Source organism: Sabethes cyaneus, chromosome 2 (assembly GCF_943734655.1).
Source record: "Sabethes cyaneus chromosome 2, idSabCyanKW18_F2, whole genome shotgun sequence".
NCBI lineage: Eukaryota > Metazoa > Arthropoda > Insecta > Diptera > Culicidae > Sabethes > Sabethes cyaneus.
The window spans coordinates 221,988,706-222,006,298 of record NC_071354.1 but is presented as its reverse complement, the minus strand read 5'-3'; the positions used below and the strand labels follow the sequence as shown (position 1 = coordinate 222,006,298).

At 42.5% G+C, this 17,593-nt stretch overlaps 1 protein-coding gene across 1 annotated transcript; it reads right to left on the bottom strand.

Moving 5' to 3' along the window:
• Positions 1-2,672: 2,672 nt before the first annotated feature.
• Positions 2,673-14,599, bottom strand: LOC128736688 (uncharacterized). Its single transcript, XM_053831176.1, has 2 exons — positions 14,552-14,599; positions 2,673-4,154 (listed from the first exon to the last, which is right to left on the bottom strand). Exons 1-2 carry the CDS (start codon positions 14,597-14,599, stop codon positions 2,673-2,675), a joined length of 1,530 nt encoding a protein of 509 aa, XP_053687151.1.
• Between the last annotated feature and the right edge of the window lie 2,994 nt (positions 14,600-17,593).

The window sequence follows — 17,593 nt, the reverse complement described above, 5'->3', positions numbered from 1 at the left end:
GACCCTTAATGCATAATATGTAACTTTTTTTGCTGTGGCTCTTCTAGATGTCGCTGAAAGCTGAAACTCCCCCACAATGCTAATTTTCCAAAGTTAGGAAAAGTCAGAAAATTTCAAGTCTCTAGCTCTTACCGTTACTGAGTATCAAGCTTTGTAAGTATGCCGATGGGTCGAAAACGACCCCAATGCATTAGGAAGGTTAAGCACTTACCGAAAATGAAACCTGGCGTCACGTCTCAGGCCCAGAGAAATAAAAAGAATACTGCATGGAGGTACCGGCTAATGGACCGACTCAAAAGAGTGGAGCAGACTGAACGCAATAGTGGCTTACTAAAAACCAATGGCGGGACGGATGAAAGTTTTCAGTGATGAATGAATAAGGTTTGTCAAGCGACTCTACTGTAGTACGCAGTTCACCGTTACGCTGGATCAATTCACAGATGTCAAGTGACAGATAACAGTGTGAAATCAAAACACTCTCACGCACTTCCAGCGAGGCTTCCGTTCACGAAGTTGCTGCTTGAGCATCACCACTGCAAGCTGTGGGGACAAGTCGGTCAACAGTAACTAAACTGTGATAGTTAGGTTCAAGTGTTGGCCAATGGGAGCACGGGCTGTTGCCACAAATGGCACGAGTTGCGTAAAAGCTCGAAACTAACTGAAATCTCTATTCGACTTGCTACGCAGTGAGGAACACCAAGCTGGTGTAACGCGGGAATATGCGAACAAAGCAGGAATCCACTGAGCACTTCCCATTTCGGAGGGTTGTGGGAAGCAGCTGTCAGGTCTGCGAAATTCCACCTGTTGTGTGCTACGGAAACCAATGATCTTCAGCCATTAACTCCAAATCATTTTTTAATTCGGGGCCTCCCTGCAGCAGTCTCCTGACCCAGATTGTTCGGCAATCCCAATGAACCGGCTCAGACACTGGCAAGTAGTCCAAAGGTAAGGCTTCCAGTTCCAATAACTGAGAAGCTGCTGCTTATTGTTCGGGACGTTAATCTACTGCCAGTTAAATGGATAATGGGTCAGATATAGTAGATGTATACTGGAAAAGTATGAAGTAGTTAGAGTGCTAACGTTGTTTCCAGCCCTCCACTTCTTCCAACAGTTTGGTATGTCGCAGTCCCGTCCACGTAACCTTTCGCGCACCAGAGGCCCTCTAAATACTCAACAGTAAGCGATAAATATCATAAGCAACAAGGCCCCTATAAAATTTTTTAATAGTAATATTGTAGCCATAAACTTTCATAAGCATTCTATGCGCTCAAATTAAAGCAAAACATTAAAACTTCTTGTAAATGTCGTAAAATTACTACAAAATTCATCATTTTCATAACACAAAACAACAAGTTTTAATAATAACATTGAAGGAAGAAATAAAATAACTGATCGAAAACACCACTGCATTTTTAAGTGTGTTGCTTTGCCATTTTCTACTATAAAAAGTACTTTCCGACAGGATAAATTTATCATTGTTGCTGTTAGTGGTCAGGCATGAACCGGATCAGCTTTGTATTGGATTTTCACCAATTTCTAAAAAACTTCTGGTTTGTCAATTACAAATCTGCGCATTTGAAATTAATATTCGATTCCAATCAAGCTATAATAAACTGTAGGTCATAACGGTCCCATCCCGACACAAGTGGACGACAAAATAATCAAAGTATCTTCAAATGACTCGCATTCTTTCCACAGTAATCTACAATCATTCGATTATATCGAGTAGAAATAATCGCACGGCAAACAACCTTTGAAAGCTGAAAACGACACACGCTCACAGTCAGCCACGGAATTTTGCATCAGAGACTTTCCAACGGGTAGCATCATTACTCACCTACCGCAACCTACCAGCCACCCATTCCCACAAAGCCTCAGTTCTAAAAAGTAAACTTCGTTCGGTGGCTTTCATCGTGTCCTCATTACCAGATTTGTTTCTTGCTGATGTTGATGCTGATGCTCAACTCAAGTTCCCATCATCAGCAAACCAAGGCAAAGTCGGCAAATATCAGAATAATAATTGGAGAGTCATCATATTAGCGGATTAGTGAGAAAAAAAACAAGAGGTTTGATTTGATTGTTTCTAAGATTTATTCATCCCGACACAGCTTGCGCAGTTTGCGAGCTGTTATTTTCTCTTTTTTCTGCTCGTAATTATTTAATTTTGTTTTCTTTTTTTAGCGTTTGATTCGAACTTCTTTTTAGGTACATAGTAGAAGATGAAACTGCTTCAATGTTGAATCGATCTTTACCTTAGAGAATTTGTACATTAAAACTAATCTATTAAAGCAAATCTTAATACATGAGCGCTCAACTTGAGCTTTCTGCTATCAATACACTCACAATCCTAAATGAGATCATTTGTTCATTTAACAGAATATAAAATCACAAAAATAGCAAACAAAAAAGAGTCAAATCCTTCAATAATAAAAAAAAACTAAACAGGACTTAGATTTGTTCGGTCCCCTTTGCTTCTCTGTTTCATAAATAATCGTTAATATCACATGCCTCAATTTCAAAATATAAACACTAGAACTAGATTTTCCTAGCCTGCTGGCTGGATAGATAAGCTTACGTTGTTCTTCTTTTCTTACGAAGCGGAAAAGATACAAGTATTGCTCTCACTGGTCGTCTGTTTCGTGCCTTGCAGCCACCACCGAAGCAAGGACCGATTAGATCTTGAGCGTGGCGCACCGCCGTTCCAGCTCTTCGTTGAACGAGTTATCGAACACTTCGTCCTCGATCCAGGTTTCCACCGTGCTGGCCGAGGTACGTCGCGACGAGTTCGACGTCCGCCAGACCACATCCGAGTCGATTTCGTAGTTTTTGTTGTGCAAACTTGCCCAGATGTCGGTGCGCACCTGGTAGGGCGGAGGAAACGTTTTGCTCGTGGCCAGCTGCGGCGGAGTACTGCTCGGTTCTGTGGGCTCTTCGCTGAATGGATTCCACGAGCTTGGCCCCAGCGGGGACATGGCCGGGGGCGAGTCAACCTTCTGCGCTTCGTATTCCCACGGGCTTTTGGACACTTTGTTCCACCGGCTGCTGACGTTGTAGTTTCGCCAGGGGTCCATGAAGTCGTCCTGTTTGCTGACTACTTCACCCCCAAACTGGGGCAGGTGATGGTCGAACTTGCACTCGAAACTGACGGACAGAGTACTATCGACGGAATGGGCTAGGCAAGAACCGTTCTGCGAACGGTTGCTTGCCGTGGACGGAGAACTGGTGGTACCGTTGCGAAGGTACCGCTTCGATTGGTCGTATTTTACCTTTTCGAATATGATTTCGTCATAACCGGTGCCACTGCCACCCGGTAGGGGCGAAACCTCCAAATCAGGAAGAGGTTCACTAATTTCAAACTGCAGCCGGCCACCATCGTACGGCGTGCTTCCCTCACGAAAGCCGTCCAACTCACATGCCACAAACTCATCATCTTCATCGTCTTCGAAGTCCACCCCGTCGTCGGCACCGAACTGCGTTTCAATCTGATTGTATTTCTTATGTTTCCCACTTAGGAACAAGGGTTTGGATATCTTGCTCTTCTCGCTTGTTTGCGAGACAAGATTATTAGCATTAACACCACCGAACAGCCGGTTTTCGCCATTCTCCACGCCACTGCCGCCGGCCACATTGTACAACGTTTTGCTGATCTTATCGAGTTTCGATGACACTACACTGTTGCTATTGTTTACCTCCTCGCTGCTCAGTTCCTCCTTGAAACCCTTCCTCATTCGAAAACACTTTCTCAAGTTCACGTTCTTGTTGCTGCAGATGTTTGTACGCTTCTTAGGTAGATTTTTCCCATCCCGACTGACGCTGTAGTTATTTTGCGTCGGCGGAATATCGGGCAGTTCCGGTTTCGGTGACAGGTCTAACCGCCGTCGCACCCCCCGAGGGGAGGAGTCCTCCTCGTCCGTACCGGTGGCGGTCCAACCGGCTGCACCGTTCCGTTCCGGACTGGTCGGTTGAACCTTGCAACGGGTGGGCGTACAATTTTTGTGCAGCACGTACTTAGCGGTGGCTCGATTGTTTAGCGAAATCGAGCGTCCTCCACCACCGCCGGCCATGCTACCGCTTCCTCCCAAGCCACGGGATCCGACCCCGGGCGGGGACGATGACGAACCGCCGTTCGGGTTGAAGGAAAACTTTCTGATCATCTGAAAGAAAGTGAAGAAATGGACGAGGGGGGTCCGGATTAGTATGTTGTACTATGAATGCTTAAATCTAGAAAAGTGAGAAGAAAATTTCCCATACACAGAGTTTTTCTATTGATGGCGGTGTTGCACAAGCAAAACCGGGAAGGTAGAGAATAAAAGTTGTGTAAACTCTTGTGAAGATATTTTAGGATACGCAAAACTTTACGAGATTGATATCCGTGACAGACAAGGCGGCAGTTCCTGCCGTACTCGGATGAAATGTTTTCAGGTGAATAATTATGAAGTTTTCCTAGACTTTTATCTTGCGGATAGAATTTCCCTTTTCCCAGCGTAATTTCAGTGTTGAATAAATTTACACCATAGCAAGAGGAGCTTTGCCACTTGTGGTGTGGCGATAGCAAATGCCGGAAAGGGAAGGGTCGTCTTCTTTCATCATTTTGTTTGCCTTTCAACGGCAATTATCTTTCGAATAAAATTGAAATTGCCAGCATGGCTTTGCGGGTTCACAGGCTTCAATTTTACTTCGAGATAAATATTAATTAACGATAAACGTAAAAACCGACCGATTTCGGTTAGGCCAATTTTGGTCCATTCACATGTCTCAAATTTCATTTCCCATATTGTCTTTCTTCCTGCCCTCCTGCCCAGCAGCTTCTCACCAGAAGGAAAAAATCTTTCAAGTCATTTCCTGTTTTCTTCCTTTTACCCAACCAAAAAAAAATAACGAACCCATCAGTATGTCGTTGTTTTCTCTCCAATTCTTTGTTTCAACAACATAAGAAGTAAGTAAGTAAAAAAACGCTTGCAGTTATGATGCTTCTGAACATTTTCCCACCACAACTCATTGCCCGGTTTTTCGGCAGCGTCAGCACGGAATAAAACAGCATGACTTTATTTTTAAACCGTTTTTTACCTGTAAACACACAAGAGCATCGACCAGCATCATCAGAAGCTTCGGAAGAGAACGATGCACCACCACCACCCGAACACGGTCACAAGAGGGGTATTAAGAAGTCCATTTCCCTTCGCCAGAGCGCAGTGGCCAGCGCAGCAGCACCAGCGAATCACTTAAGTCGTCCTTCAAATCACGTTTCAATCCGCTCGGCTCCCGAAAAAAAAGTTCCCACAAAAGCGACGGTAAAAATAACAGACTTAAACCGCAAGAAGCACACATCACTCTCGGGTGCTCGACTGCTTATTTCCCTGGGAAAAAGAGGATAATCACACCTGTTCGGAGCCCTCCGCCCCGCGTCCGACTCTCGACCGACCGACCGACCGTCTGCGGGAGTACGCGAGCATAGCTGGAATCGACAGCAGCAGCAGCAGAAGCCGTGTTGGGAACCCTTTTAAGGGGCCCAGCAGCAGCTTCTGCCTGCCACCTCTCGCGACCTCTTTCACCATCGGCATCGATGTGATTTTTCATTTTTGCTTTCCTCACTCCGGAATACATGAGCGCGGTGGAAACCGAAAGACCGAAAGCACAAAAAAAAATCGGATGGTGCACAGATTTGGGAAAGGATTTCGGATGCTGGCTGGCAAGCCAGCGCCGCAGTGTAGGTTATACGATAAAAATATATACATATGTAAAGATAATATACTGCTGCCAACGTACTTTTACGTTAAAGAGACATCCAAAATTGTCTTGTCGCTTCTGGCTGGCCTGGTCGGCTCGATATGATGGGAATTCTTGCGTGACAAATTTGGCCGATTTGAATAAATAAGTCAAATATAAATGTCAGCTTTAACCCGTTCCGTTCCGTTCCGAAACAGCACCACATCATGATTCTGGACGAACTTTAACGGAACCCATAGGAAGTTCAATTTCGGTATTCGATTTAAATTCGGCGAAACCTTTCCGAAGGAACAACAGCCGAAATGCCAGAAAGCAATCAACGTTGTAATTGGTTGTTAATTTTCCTCTTCAATTGATCGCAGCCGTCAACTTGCTTCACGTCACGATTCGTCGAACCTACACCAACTGAATCCGTTCTATTCAGCATCCAACGAAAAGTGAGGTTAATTAAAATCAGCTGAATTCTTCCGAACCCGGGAAGCTGTGCGTCGAAGCATTCCAAAGGTTTCAATTTTATTGCAAGTTTAATGGCCTCGGGCCAATCGAAGCGAGAAGAAAGTGATGGGTTTCTCTCTTCCGGAAAACTACCGTCGACCGCATCGACTGACACCGTAAGGAAGTAGATTAAGTGGTGCGGTACCATACAAAGTGAAGGTGTGCGACACTTTGCTGGCTTCATCCGTTTATCGCACAGAGCTTACACCGGATGCCGGCAAATGTGTTTTATAGCAAAGACCCAGAATCAATACGGTTTGTCTTCTGTTGGCCCCGCAGGCTGCGAGGCAAGCGTCAGCTCAGCTTCCGTCCGTCGCAGGCAGGCAGGCAGGAGAGCGGCCACTTGACAAACATCCACAGGCCACGGATGTTGTGTTCATATTTCCGTGTGGTGATAGAGAAACGGATTTGCTGAAGCGGCAAAAACATTTTATTGTGCACAGTTCCACCAAGTCGCAAAGACGAGCAAATCTTCTTGGCTGGAGAAGTTTGCTGACTGACTGACGGCGATGAATACTTTCGCAATCGCTTTCGCCTCGCGTAAGGACTATCTAATATGATTTTATTGGACGATAAAAGATAAGCTTTGTTTGCGCAAGCATCCAACGGTAAAATTACCTAGCTTCTCGGAAATCAGAGCCCCTTAGTTCGACCCTTTGCTGCTGCGGACTCTCCTGGCCGGTTGGAGTTGTTAATCCAGCCAAGTGGAATATAATATTGCTTCGAACGTTACCTTTTACCGCTACACTGACTGAGTGTAACAAGGGATTTGTTTCACTTGCTTCCCATCTATCTAGGTACCACCAACGCAGGCATCATTGTACAACTAGATAAGCGTAAATTAACGCCCTTAAACCGTACGTACATAAATCAAGTAAACATCTTGTTTAGACATAACCTTTCCCGGGGGAGCACTAGAATATGTGTAGGATCATAGAGTTTCAACTGCTAATTTATCTACGAAGCAGGAAGAATTAATAATTGATTAATTAAATTCGCACAACTTTGAAATCGGATTTCATACAGAAGTATGTATTACTGGACTGATAAGGATTATCCGGGTTTTGTGAGCCACTTGCCGATTGAAAGCTTCGTCATTGGTATGCATACCTACCTGTTGATGTATGCAGTTGAATTTAATTATTCATCGATTAGTACGGTTGTGAATAGCGGCAGTGTCCAATTGATATTGCAGTGCACTCAATACTAACGAAGGTTGAAGAGGTTTTCGACTTAATAGAAAACTCTCATTAAAAATATTCTGAAATTGGACACTAAGCAAGCCACTAAGTTCGCGTGGTTTATATATATAAAAAGTTTTATTTTAAAGCAATTTGGAGGGTAAATAACCCTAATCTAAATGGCACTAAAAGTGTCTGAGCAGCAAGAAGCATGTTCATTGTCGGCTGCACGATGTTAAACAAACATCTACACATTTAGATGAAATCAAGGGTTTTCCAATTCATTCCCATAATTATTCAGTTTTATTGCTCCAGTTTTATGGGTAACAAAACGCGCTGCTCACTTTCTTGACAGCTTAAAATCGTCACAAAACGAAACTGCTTGGCTGTGTGTAAGTTATAAGTTTATATTTTGTTTGTCTAGCACGCAAGCTATTGATTTATTTGAAAAATAAACGATATTTACCCTTGCGACGAGCCTGGCGATGGTTTCACCCACAACGGTTATAATTCATCGCGTTCGAAAGGGTGAGAAATTAGCAATATTTAGTACGAACAATTCAGTCCGCCAGGACCGTAGTTAACCAGTGCAGATGTCAATCAAACATTTCAATTTGTTGCGTGAGAAAAACGGTGAAAGTTTCGGTTTGTTTTCGTGCAAAAATGGCACATTCTAAAGCGCTCAAAAGGCACCGAACCGGAATGACAAACAGAACACGATGGCCAACACTTGCGCAATGAAGCTGTACAGGAAGTGGCTCACAAAACTCAAGGACGACATCAAACAAATTTTCGTCATTTTATTGAACTTGTGATTCTACTATGAGTTAAAACCAATTCCGTGAATCTCCTACGAATTGAGTGCGAGATTCTGTATTTCGACGGATTTTAAATTTGTTCGACTTATTACGAACGAACTGTTTCGCCCATTTAATTCTAGCGAAATAGAGAATATCAGCTACATTCTTCGTTCGACAAACCGATTTGATTGGAATACAGAATAAGGCTGCCATGTGTTATAATAGAAGTGCTGCTAACTGTTTATTTAGATTTCATTTTGCGGCTTAAGCTTCTCAAGTCTCCAACTTCTAAAAGTAAATTTGGACGCCTTTCGTACGTTGCCGGCACTTTGTTTACATGTTTATGAAGAAGAACTGGGGCAAGTTTCGTCAAAATATTCCACCACGTTGCGGAGCAGTACAGAATGGAACTCGAAAGACTTTAAAAAATCTGGAAATTCCAGAGTGAATCTAAGTTGACGAAAGTGCTAAAAATCCCAAAATCAACAGTGTGTAATGTTCTAAAAGGCTGTAAGGAGAAACTAGGTGTGGAAAGGCTGCTGCCTTTCTTGAACTTTCAAGCAAACCGGAACTAGGGACCGAAAGCTGAGTCCAATTCTGGCATCCATCCGGGATATGGCTAGAAGATACAATGCAAACTATCTGACCACGCAGAATATCCTCACTCGAAGAGGCTATAGGCCTCACAGTGCCAGTAAACATCCGAATCGACACTTGAGGCAGCAGATAAGAAGCATGCAAGGCGTTTGATCGACCAAGTTTTGACGAAATTCAACGAATTAAAATACAAATAGACGACGAAACCTACGTGAAGCAACTTCCCGGTCAAAAATTTTACATTGCAACTGGGCGTGGCGATGTGCCTGGCGAGTAAAAGTTTGTGTTTGCTGATAAATTCGCAAAGAAGGCCATGATCAGGCAAGGAATATGTTGCTGTGGACTGAAGACTGAGTCTTTCATCACTTCCTCAACAATGACATCAAGTTTTAACATGGAAGAATGCTTGAAGAAACGGATTTTGCCATTCATTCGTAAACGTAAGGGTAATGTTATATTCTGGCCTCATCTAGCTAGCTGTGTCAAAAAAGATGAACCCTCCAAATTGTCCGGAGTTACGACCTATTTTTGGGCAATTGTCAGATAATGACTTTGGCGAAGCGGGGGGTACAGTCAACAGTGCTAAAGAAATGCGTTTAAAGTGGGAGAAACATGCTGATTCAGTCGCATCTTCAACTATGCAGACAGTTATGGCAGACCGTTTTAAACAGGGTTAAGGATTCATCCGTGACAGTTTTCAAATTGCAGGGGAGCATGTTAAGACAGCCCATGTCCACGCTGTATATTCATAAGTTGATCTTCCTTTGCATTCAAGTCTAGTTACAACATTGGCACTGTGGACCCACTGGAAAACTCAGCGGGCAGTTATCGGTCAAATGGCCTAGCAAGGTAAACCCCAACAAAAGTTCGGATCCTTTCTTCATTCGTTTTCAATGCTCTCCGTGACCAAAAACCTCATCCGACAACTGGATGCCCTCGAAAAACCACAGCTAAGGATGACGATCACATCAAACGGTTGTCCACTGACTATTTGTCTGTTCAAGGCAGCATCGTAGATTCAAGGAATGAACTGAGGTGACCAGTGAGTTCCAGTGAGCTCGTCGGTAGGAGTCCAAGATAAATACCTATGCTCACGCGGAAACATCTCCAAACCACCGACTGAAATACTCTAAGCAACATCTAGGCTGGATTGGACCCGAAAAGGGTAAGAAATGGCGGAATATTCTATGGTCAGATGAAACAAAAGTGAATTTGGACCATGGATTCAAACCTCAATACACAGTAAAAACGTTAAAAAGTCCGTGCATCCTGTGAAATCAAAGAGCAAGGAGGAACTGTGGGCCAAAATCCTGCCACGGAGAGTACGTCAAGTGATTCGGAACATCGGTTATACTACCAAATACTAATACCAAGAGACACATTTTGAGAAAGAAACTAATTTTTGAACTTTTTGGTCGCTTGTTTTTTTTTGGCACTTTTATTTACAAGAACGGGTATTTTTTATTGAACGTTCAGATCATTAAGTGTGTTTTTTCTGTTATAGCGATAATAAACAAATTTCCTACAATTAAAACCATTGATTCTATTGAGTCTCTTACGAGTATCGCAGCTTGGGATGATTTAATGAGCATTGGTCTTATTATTTTGTCCGTCACTGTGAATTTACAATCTGTTCAAGAGTACCATACGGTACTAATCTTAGCCCGTTATTGTTTTTGGCAATCCCTAAAATTGCAGTTCCGCAGTATAATGTAGAACCGTGCTTTTAAGACGCAGTCTTTACTGCTAGCCCGTAAGTTTGCCGCTAGTTCGTGACTACCCAGTCTTTTAGTGATGAAAATTCACGATAGTGCTTTTTCTGGGTTTCTGGTTTATGGCTGAAAAACTTATGACCGGTCAGGCGTCATCGTTAGCTATCATGAGTCTTTGGCTACAAAATCCAAGTTTGAATTCATTTCGCAGCGGGATTAAAAGAGGATTTTTAGGACCAACGCGAATTAACTTTCCCCGTTCACAGTTTATGTAGTAAGACGTAGACATTGGACGCTTCCTGTGCTTAACTGTATCCGGTAAAACGCAGGTTCCAGAAACAATTCACGCTATATTCCTGTCAAAGTGTACTCAAACTTGTTCAGTTGTAGATCATTTTTTGTAAAAATATTACACAAAATTTTGTTTGAAAGAAAGAATCTGGCTAAAAAATATAGCCATTCCCAAGCGAATTAGGGATACGGCCATTGGCAATTATTTTGCCTTGAAATTAATCCAAAACCACAAAGTACAAGCATTAAAACGAAACGTAGAGCTTTTGTATATTATTTGAGCAAAGAATAATGTTGTTCTAGAAATGAGACATCTATAAAGGAAAACCTTTATAATAGAATAAGTAACATCTACATTATTTAGAATAATAATACGTACCAAAAAATGACACAAAAAGTTAAGCACATCGCTATACCAGAAAAAACGAATCAAAAGTAGAGAGAATGGTAAAGTGTTATTTGGCATATTGTCTAAGTCACTCAGCACGACACAATAAATAGTAGAACAAGCATAAAAGTATTGATGACTATTTGAAAAAGAAACTGCAGCCGATTAGTATCACTTGGTACTGCACAACTCATTTGGCAAGTTGTCAGTTGTCACTGTGCCAATACAATTGTGAAATGATTCGAATGCCAGAGTAAGATGTTTTATTCGAATATTCTCACAATACAAATACCTACGTATGTGCCAGGAAGTACCTTGCCTACTTCCAACTGTTGTATTTTGAGAACGATGGATGATGAACATAAGAAAACAAAAATAAATGTAGATAAAAAGAGTCGCATTACTGTCAAGGCCGTGTCAACTTTTTGCGAGCCTTTATTAGAGACAGAGAGACTGAAGCCAGAATAAACGTAACCTTGAAAGAATTCTATCTACACTTTTTGTACACTATGTATACTAAAATATTTTAGGGATCTTCCTGAACTGAATTAAAAAAAATCCAAAAAAATACATGGTTCTCCAAACAATCTCAAATATGAGAAAGTAGCCGAAAATAGTCAGGTTGATGTACCAGTAATAGTGGGTATACCAGTAATAGTGGAAACTCGAAATATTTCATAATTTTGGCGGATTTTAGAATAATTTCAAGAGAATTTCAATGTTTTATTGTAAAATATATATTTATTAACAGTTTTATCTAAGGTACAAATAGTTAAAATTTGGGATGTTGGTACAGAAATTACAAATTTCTTTTGAACAGACCAATAAGGTGCAATTGGCTAAGAAATTCATAACAATTCATTCAACATTTTAACAAGCCTACGCTGTTATCCACCTACTGCCATGCTCACTACAAGCATTACTAAGGGCGGTAAACAAAATTCCACTATTATAGGAAAATTTTTGACTATTAGAGGAACATTACTACTACTTTAGGAGCACAGACTAATGTTAGGAAAAGCAATATTTTATATTACCCACAGAGTGGTATATATTTGGTAGTAGTAGTAGTAAGGGGGAAATCCACCATCATTTCAAGAACTTGCCAGTGTATGTGGGTAGAATTAAAGTAGATCCAAATTTGATTATCTAATGAATATTACACTAATGCTGTTATAGAAGGACCAAAAGGGGTCGGGCAGACCCACAAGCAGAGATACTTGTGCGCATTCCGGGTTTTTAAGAGTGTCCTTCCAGCATTAGGATCCTTCCATGTAATAATCAATTTCGCTGCACTAGCTTTAACCCATGTGATGGCTCGTTTGTAAGAAGAACTTGATATAACTGTTTCAGATCTTAAGGAAACTGAGTGGTATTTAAAGCCAACATTATGATGCATCATATTATCATCTAGTTCAATTGGGAACTGGTAAATTGAGCATTCTAATTGTCTTTAAAAACTATCCGCTGACGTAATCCCTCCATTACTGGGGCATCTACCCTTCATTAAATTCTGCTATTGGAAAGTAAACTCTCAGATTAACATGCAGTTGACACATTCTTCGTTGTAACGTCACGGATTTTTCCTGACTTGATCTAGTTTTTCTGTTATAATTTTCTCAAATTTCTATTAATCCCAAATATTACTTTTTAATTCGAAAAGATCTTTAAATTTTCTACAAGAGCGTATACTTTTCGTTTCGTTTCTTCGAGTAATAATTCTGCGTGACGTTAGAACACACGCAAAATTTTCTTAAAGTTTCTCACTGACTGTGAAAATATTAATCAACTGGACAACTGATTTCAAAGATTGATGATTTTCTTTAACCATTTGAGCAGTCAAAATCTGAGAGTCAAAATGGAATAAAACGCAAAGCTGGTTAGACGATTATGCGAACAACGATTCGCAAATCGGTTATCTAAACACCATCACGGAGAATGTGTCATTTTGATTGTTATTTATGACCGTCCTCAGTGCTTACTTTGACCGGCACGTGACAGTCGTCTTTGAAAGCATGGATGGACGGGCTATTTTCTTTCTTCCCTCATACATACTTGATTGACGCCATCAAATGTATGATTTAATAATTTAGTGAATATAAATAGTATAAAGATGGTCACGACGTGTGTGTATGTGTGACCCTGACGTACGTCATAACGCTTATTTTTATCGATTGCTTTACTGAATGGATAAACTAAAGTGAATAAATTTCGCAGGTAAAGCCCAGAATCCATGGTAGAGGAAACATATCATGCTTCAATTTTATTTTAGTGCTGTTTTTCTCGATAATTTTGGATACAACCTAAACTACGTTTCTCCATAAAAATGTTATAACTCACTGCTGGTGGTGTTCATAACCAACACTCCCTGGCAAAGAACACCGTACAATGTACTACATCATGCGATCAAAATGTCCAATTTCCAGTCACATTATGAACTGCAAATTTATGTTTTATTCATATTTTCCCACGTGATTTCTGCACCGTGAACAACGGTGGACACGACTGTAACGAGCGAAAAACTTTCATGTGTGTCAAGTCAGCACCGTACTGAAAAACGCAATAATTTATTCACTGCAGCTCACAGTATATTACGGGATTGGACAGTGGATTATTGCGTGCCACCTCGCTGAAAGCAGGAATAAATCCTTTTATCCGCAATTACTACGTCGTCGCATACAAGCACAAAATTCACAAATCCCACAAAGCGTAACAAACGGTTCCCACGCTCCGTCCGGCAGCAGTTCGATACATTAACGCTCACTTGCACTGTGCTGGCCACATAATTCCGCGTCCCTCGTTCCAGATGTGGTGGTGACGATATCCGAAACGAGTCAAAATGCACTCTGCATATATTATCGAGTGAGAATAGGACGAGCAACAAGAACAACAACGACAAAAAACAGCTGTACGACGACGACGACCGAGAGAAGGGTTGATCCTGTTCAACACGGTTCACCCCCGTACCTTCCATGCCCAACCCAACAGGGTTGGTAACTTGTTAAAACTAATTGCCACCCCTGTTGCCGGCACCGGCTTGACTCTACTCGAGTTGGCTCGGTGCAGCGTGGGAACATCCGATTGTATACGCTTTCCGCACGCCTTCCGCTTTAACCCTTTTCCAGAAAGTCCCACGCTAACCTAAGGATATTTTCCAACTCAGAAGAAATAGCTGCGAGTAGCGGTAATTAAAACCAAACACCGTGACATCCTGCTCATCCTGATTCCGTAGCGTAGCGTAAGGACGCTTCCGGCATTCCGATTCAAACAGCACCCTTGAGTCACATAAATATTAGCTCGTCGAGCAACCCACGATTAAACATTGGAAACTAAAATTTCGCAAACAAAAATACGACCTACCTTTACGCAACATTTCTTCGTTTGCTTCAATAGCGCCGACATTGTCATTTTGTAGTTTCAACTAGGATCATCCAAAGCATCCAGCTTCTCTGCGGCACCACTGGAAATGGCACACAGTAAGCCGCCACCCACTCTCACAACGTTGGTCGATATCACTAAACGGCTTAATCACCTTAATCCTTTTCTGTCAGAACTCACTCCGTTTCGTTAGTCATACACTACGTAATCCTACACCGCATTGGCGCAAATTAACCAACCACACTGCGTTCTTCGTTACTTCGTTTGAATGAAGGTACCGTTAGTTTCTATTCACAGGAGCAATCCTTCCGAATGGCTTTTGTTACGGGACTTCGCTTCGTCGTTTATGAATAGCAAACCCTCACACATTCGCAGCACTTCCTCGTGTGACAAAATACTCGTACTCTTACGACACCGATTGTTCGCTTGAGGAGGACTCTCCAACTGCCATTCTTCTATTATTATGACAAACTAACTCGTTTGCGTCCGCGTTCGCGTTCGCGTTCCTTTCGGCTCTAGGACCAGACTAGCAATGAATGCACAATGGAAATAACCTGCGACAGTCAGCCGCGGTCCCGTCCCGACAGTGGTACACGAAAGCACAAGCACACAAGCACTAGCGTAGCGGTACGTACGCCTCGACGTCGGGCGATCAAGTGAGCGCACTGATCCGCCTGTCCGTCTCGAGCGGAGCAGCCAGCGCATGCAACGGAACGGAAGAAGAAGCGTGTGCCGTCGTCGCCTGTCTTCATCGGCATTCAGCCAGCCAAAACAGCACGCTTCCCCGCTTGCTTCATCCTGTCGGCGACGGAGCGGCCCGCGCGTTCTCGTCGGAGAGCAAACAACAGCCGAATGAGAAAAAAACGAAACCAAAAGCAGGAGCAGGAGCGTTGCAGCAAGGATGAATGAACGTAAAACATTTCAAGTGGTTTTCCCCTACGTCGAGTGAACTATGAATGAAACAAGGAGAAGTCGTTCATTGCTCGTTCAATTTTACGTTCGCTAGGTCCTGTTATGTTGCTATGGTTGCCAGTTTCACGTCAGTTTGTTTTCAGCAGTTTTGTTCGCTCTTCTTGCAGGGGAAAAAATGAACTTTTCGACTGAACAAAACTTCCCCTGCGATTATTTTTGCCTGTTTGGCCTGATCGACAGCAGCGGCAGCAGCTGCCGGCTGCTACTTCCATACACAAAGCACGACACTGAAACTGTGAGAAACTTACGACAAGGATGCAACATCAACCCTCAACTTATCCTTTTCACGCCTACACATACGGTCCGCTGAGCACGCGGTGCATTCACGTTTCGGTCGGACGGAATAGAGGGTCCCGGCTCGAGTCGTCGTCGTCGTCGTCGTTCAGGCAGAGGAGGGCTCTTCAGACAGCAGTGACGTAATGGAAAATCCTCGCAAGGAAGCAGGATCGGGGAAACAGAAGAAGCAACACCATCAACAACAATAACAACACACCGGGATGATGATTTGGGACTTTCAGTTTCTCACGATACTTATCGACGGTTTTCGGGGTCTCTCTCCCGTTCGCCTCCTGCGCATTCGTCGTGCAGGTTAGACCGTCCCGGACAGCAGCTGCTGCAACAAACTTTTCATCAGATGATGGTCAATCTCGGACCCTGTGTGGTAGAACAGCACGGCGGAGTAATATAATCGAAATGTGCAACAGATTGAGAAGCCGCCGGCGGCGGCGGCGACGGCATGTTGGCACGGCGACTGCGGAACAGAGTTTATGAAATTGACGAAGACGACGAAGAAATTGGTTCGATGGAAAACCTGCTAATTTCAAAATTGAAGACTCGATTCTTTTAACGAACCAAAACCGCTTCCCGCGGTAATTAGACTTCAAAGTGTCTTTTTATGTGTGACTGCATTCGGCCGACCAGGATGACATTCTGTCACTAAAAGCTTCGGGCGACAACAAAGTTGTCCTGTAATAATTATGCTAAGTGGTCCCTCCGTCGATAGATGACAGCTTGATCGTGCCGTGGCCGGGTTTCTCTCCCGGGTGGACCGGAATGGACCATACTCACACAAACGCACGCCCGCAGCAGCATAACGTAATGATGCAAATTTTGTGTTTTTTCTCCGCCTCGCGTAAAAGGCAGATATCAACAGTGTCACCTCACGATGATAAGCATCAGATGTCGTTAGAGATATTTATTTCAGAAACTCGAAGTATCAGTATAAGGCATCTCATCAGAGCATCAGATGTCGTTAGAGATATTTATTTCAGAAACTCGAAGTATCAGTATAAGGCATCTCTAACCCATTTTGATAATTTTTATTAGCATTCCATTAATACGACTTGTCTTAAAAGTTCAAGCAAAGGCACCAAAAATGCTTATCATGATCTCAACATGATAAAATTCGATGATACAGATTAACAGATTCAATAAAATATGATGCAGCTTTCCATTTGCCGATGGATGCGACAACAGTGATAACATTGCGAAATTATGATGTGGCTTGTTAGCGATCGTGGGAAACCGGTTCCACGAATTCTTAACTCTGCGCTTTGCAGTTTGTCCACATGATATTCTGATGAAGATATAATTTAAGATATGTACTAGAAATAATAGAAAGGTTACTTTCGCCGGTAGAACATAGCACCAACGAGCATAATTGTGTCTTGTACGAGCAGATTGATACATTTTACGCTGTACATGCCATGACAAATCAAAGAAAAAGGCATTGCGAAAAGCGATATTGAATCCGATGCCGGGAAAGCAAATTTTCTTGTCTAGAGGAATCGTTAATTTAATTGTAACATATAAAATGCATTGAGAAAAATTACAGTTGTGGGCGAAACACCTTCACTGTGACGTACCATTTGGAAGAAGAACATTGGAGAAGAGACGATTGTATCTGAAATAAGAACTGAGGCAATCGCAGTGCCTAACTACCAGACAAGCAGTTGAAGGACGTTTGAAAATTTCTACAGCAACCACAGTTACTTGAACAGGTCCGTTTTCCGAGTGAATGATCCAAGAGCTCCGACGTAAAAGGAAAACCAA

Excerpts from the sequence above, each read along its gene's own strand:
- LOC128736688 (XM_053831176.1), bottom strand. The coding sequence starts at position 14,599 with ATGACAATGTCGGCGCTATTGAAGCAAACGAAGAAATGTTGCGTAAAG. Across the intron at positions 4,155-14,551 it reads CGAAGAAATGTTGCGTAAAG|ATGATCAGAAAGTTTTCCTT; the intron begins GTAGGTCGTATT and ends ACTTTCTTTCAG.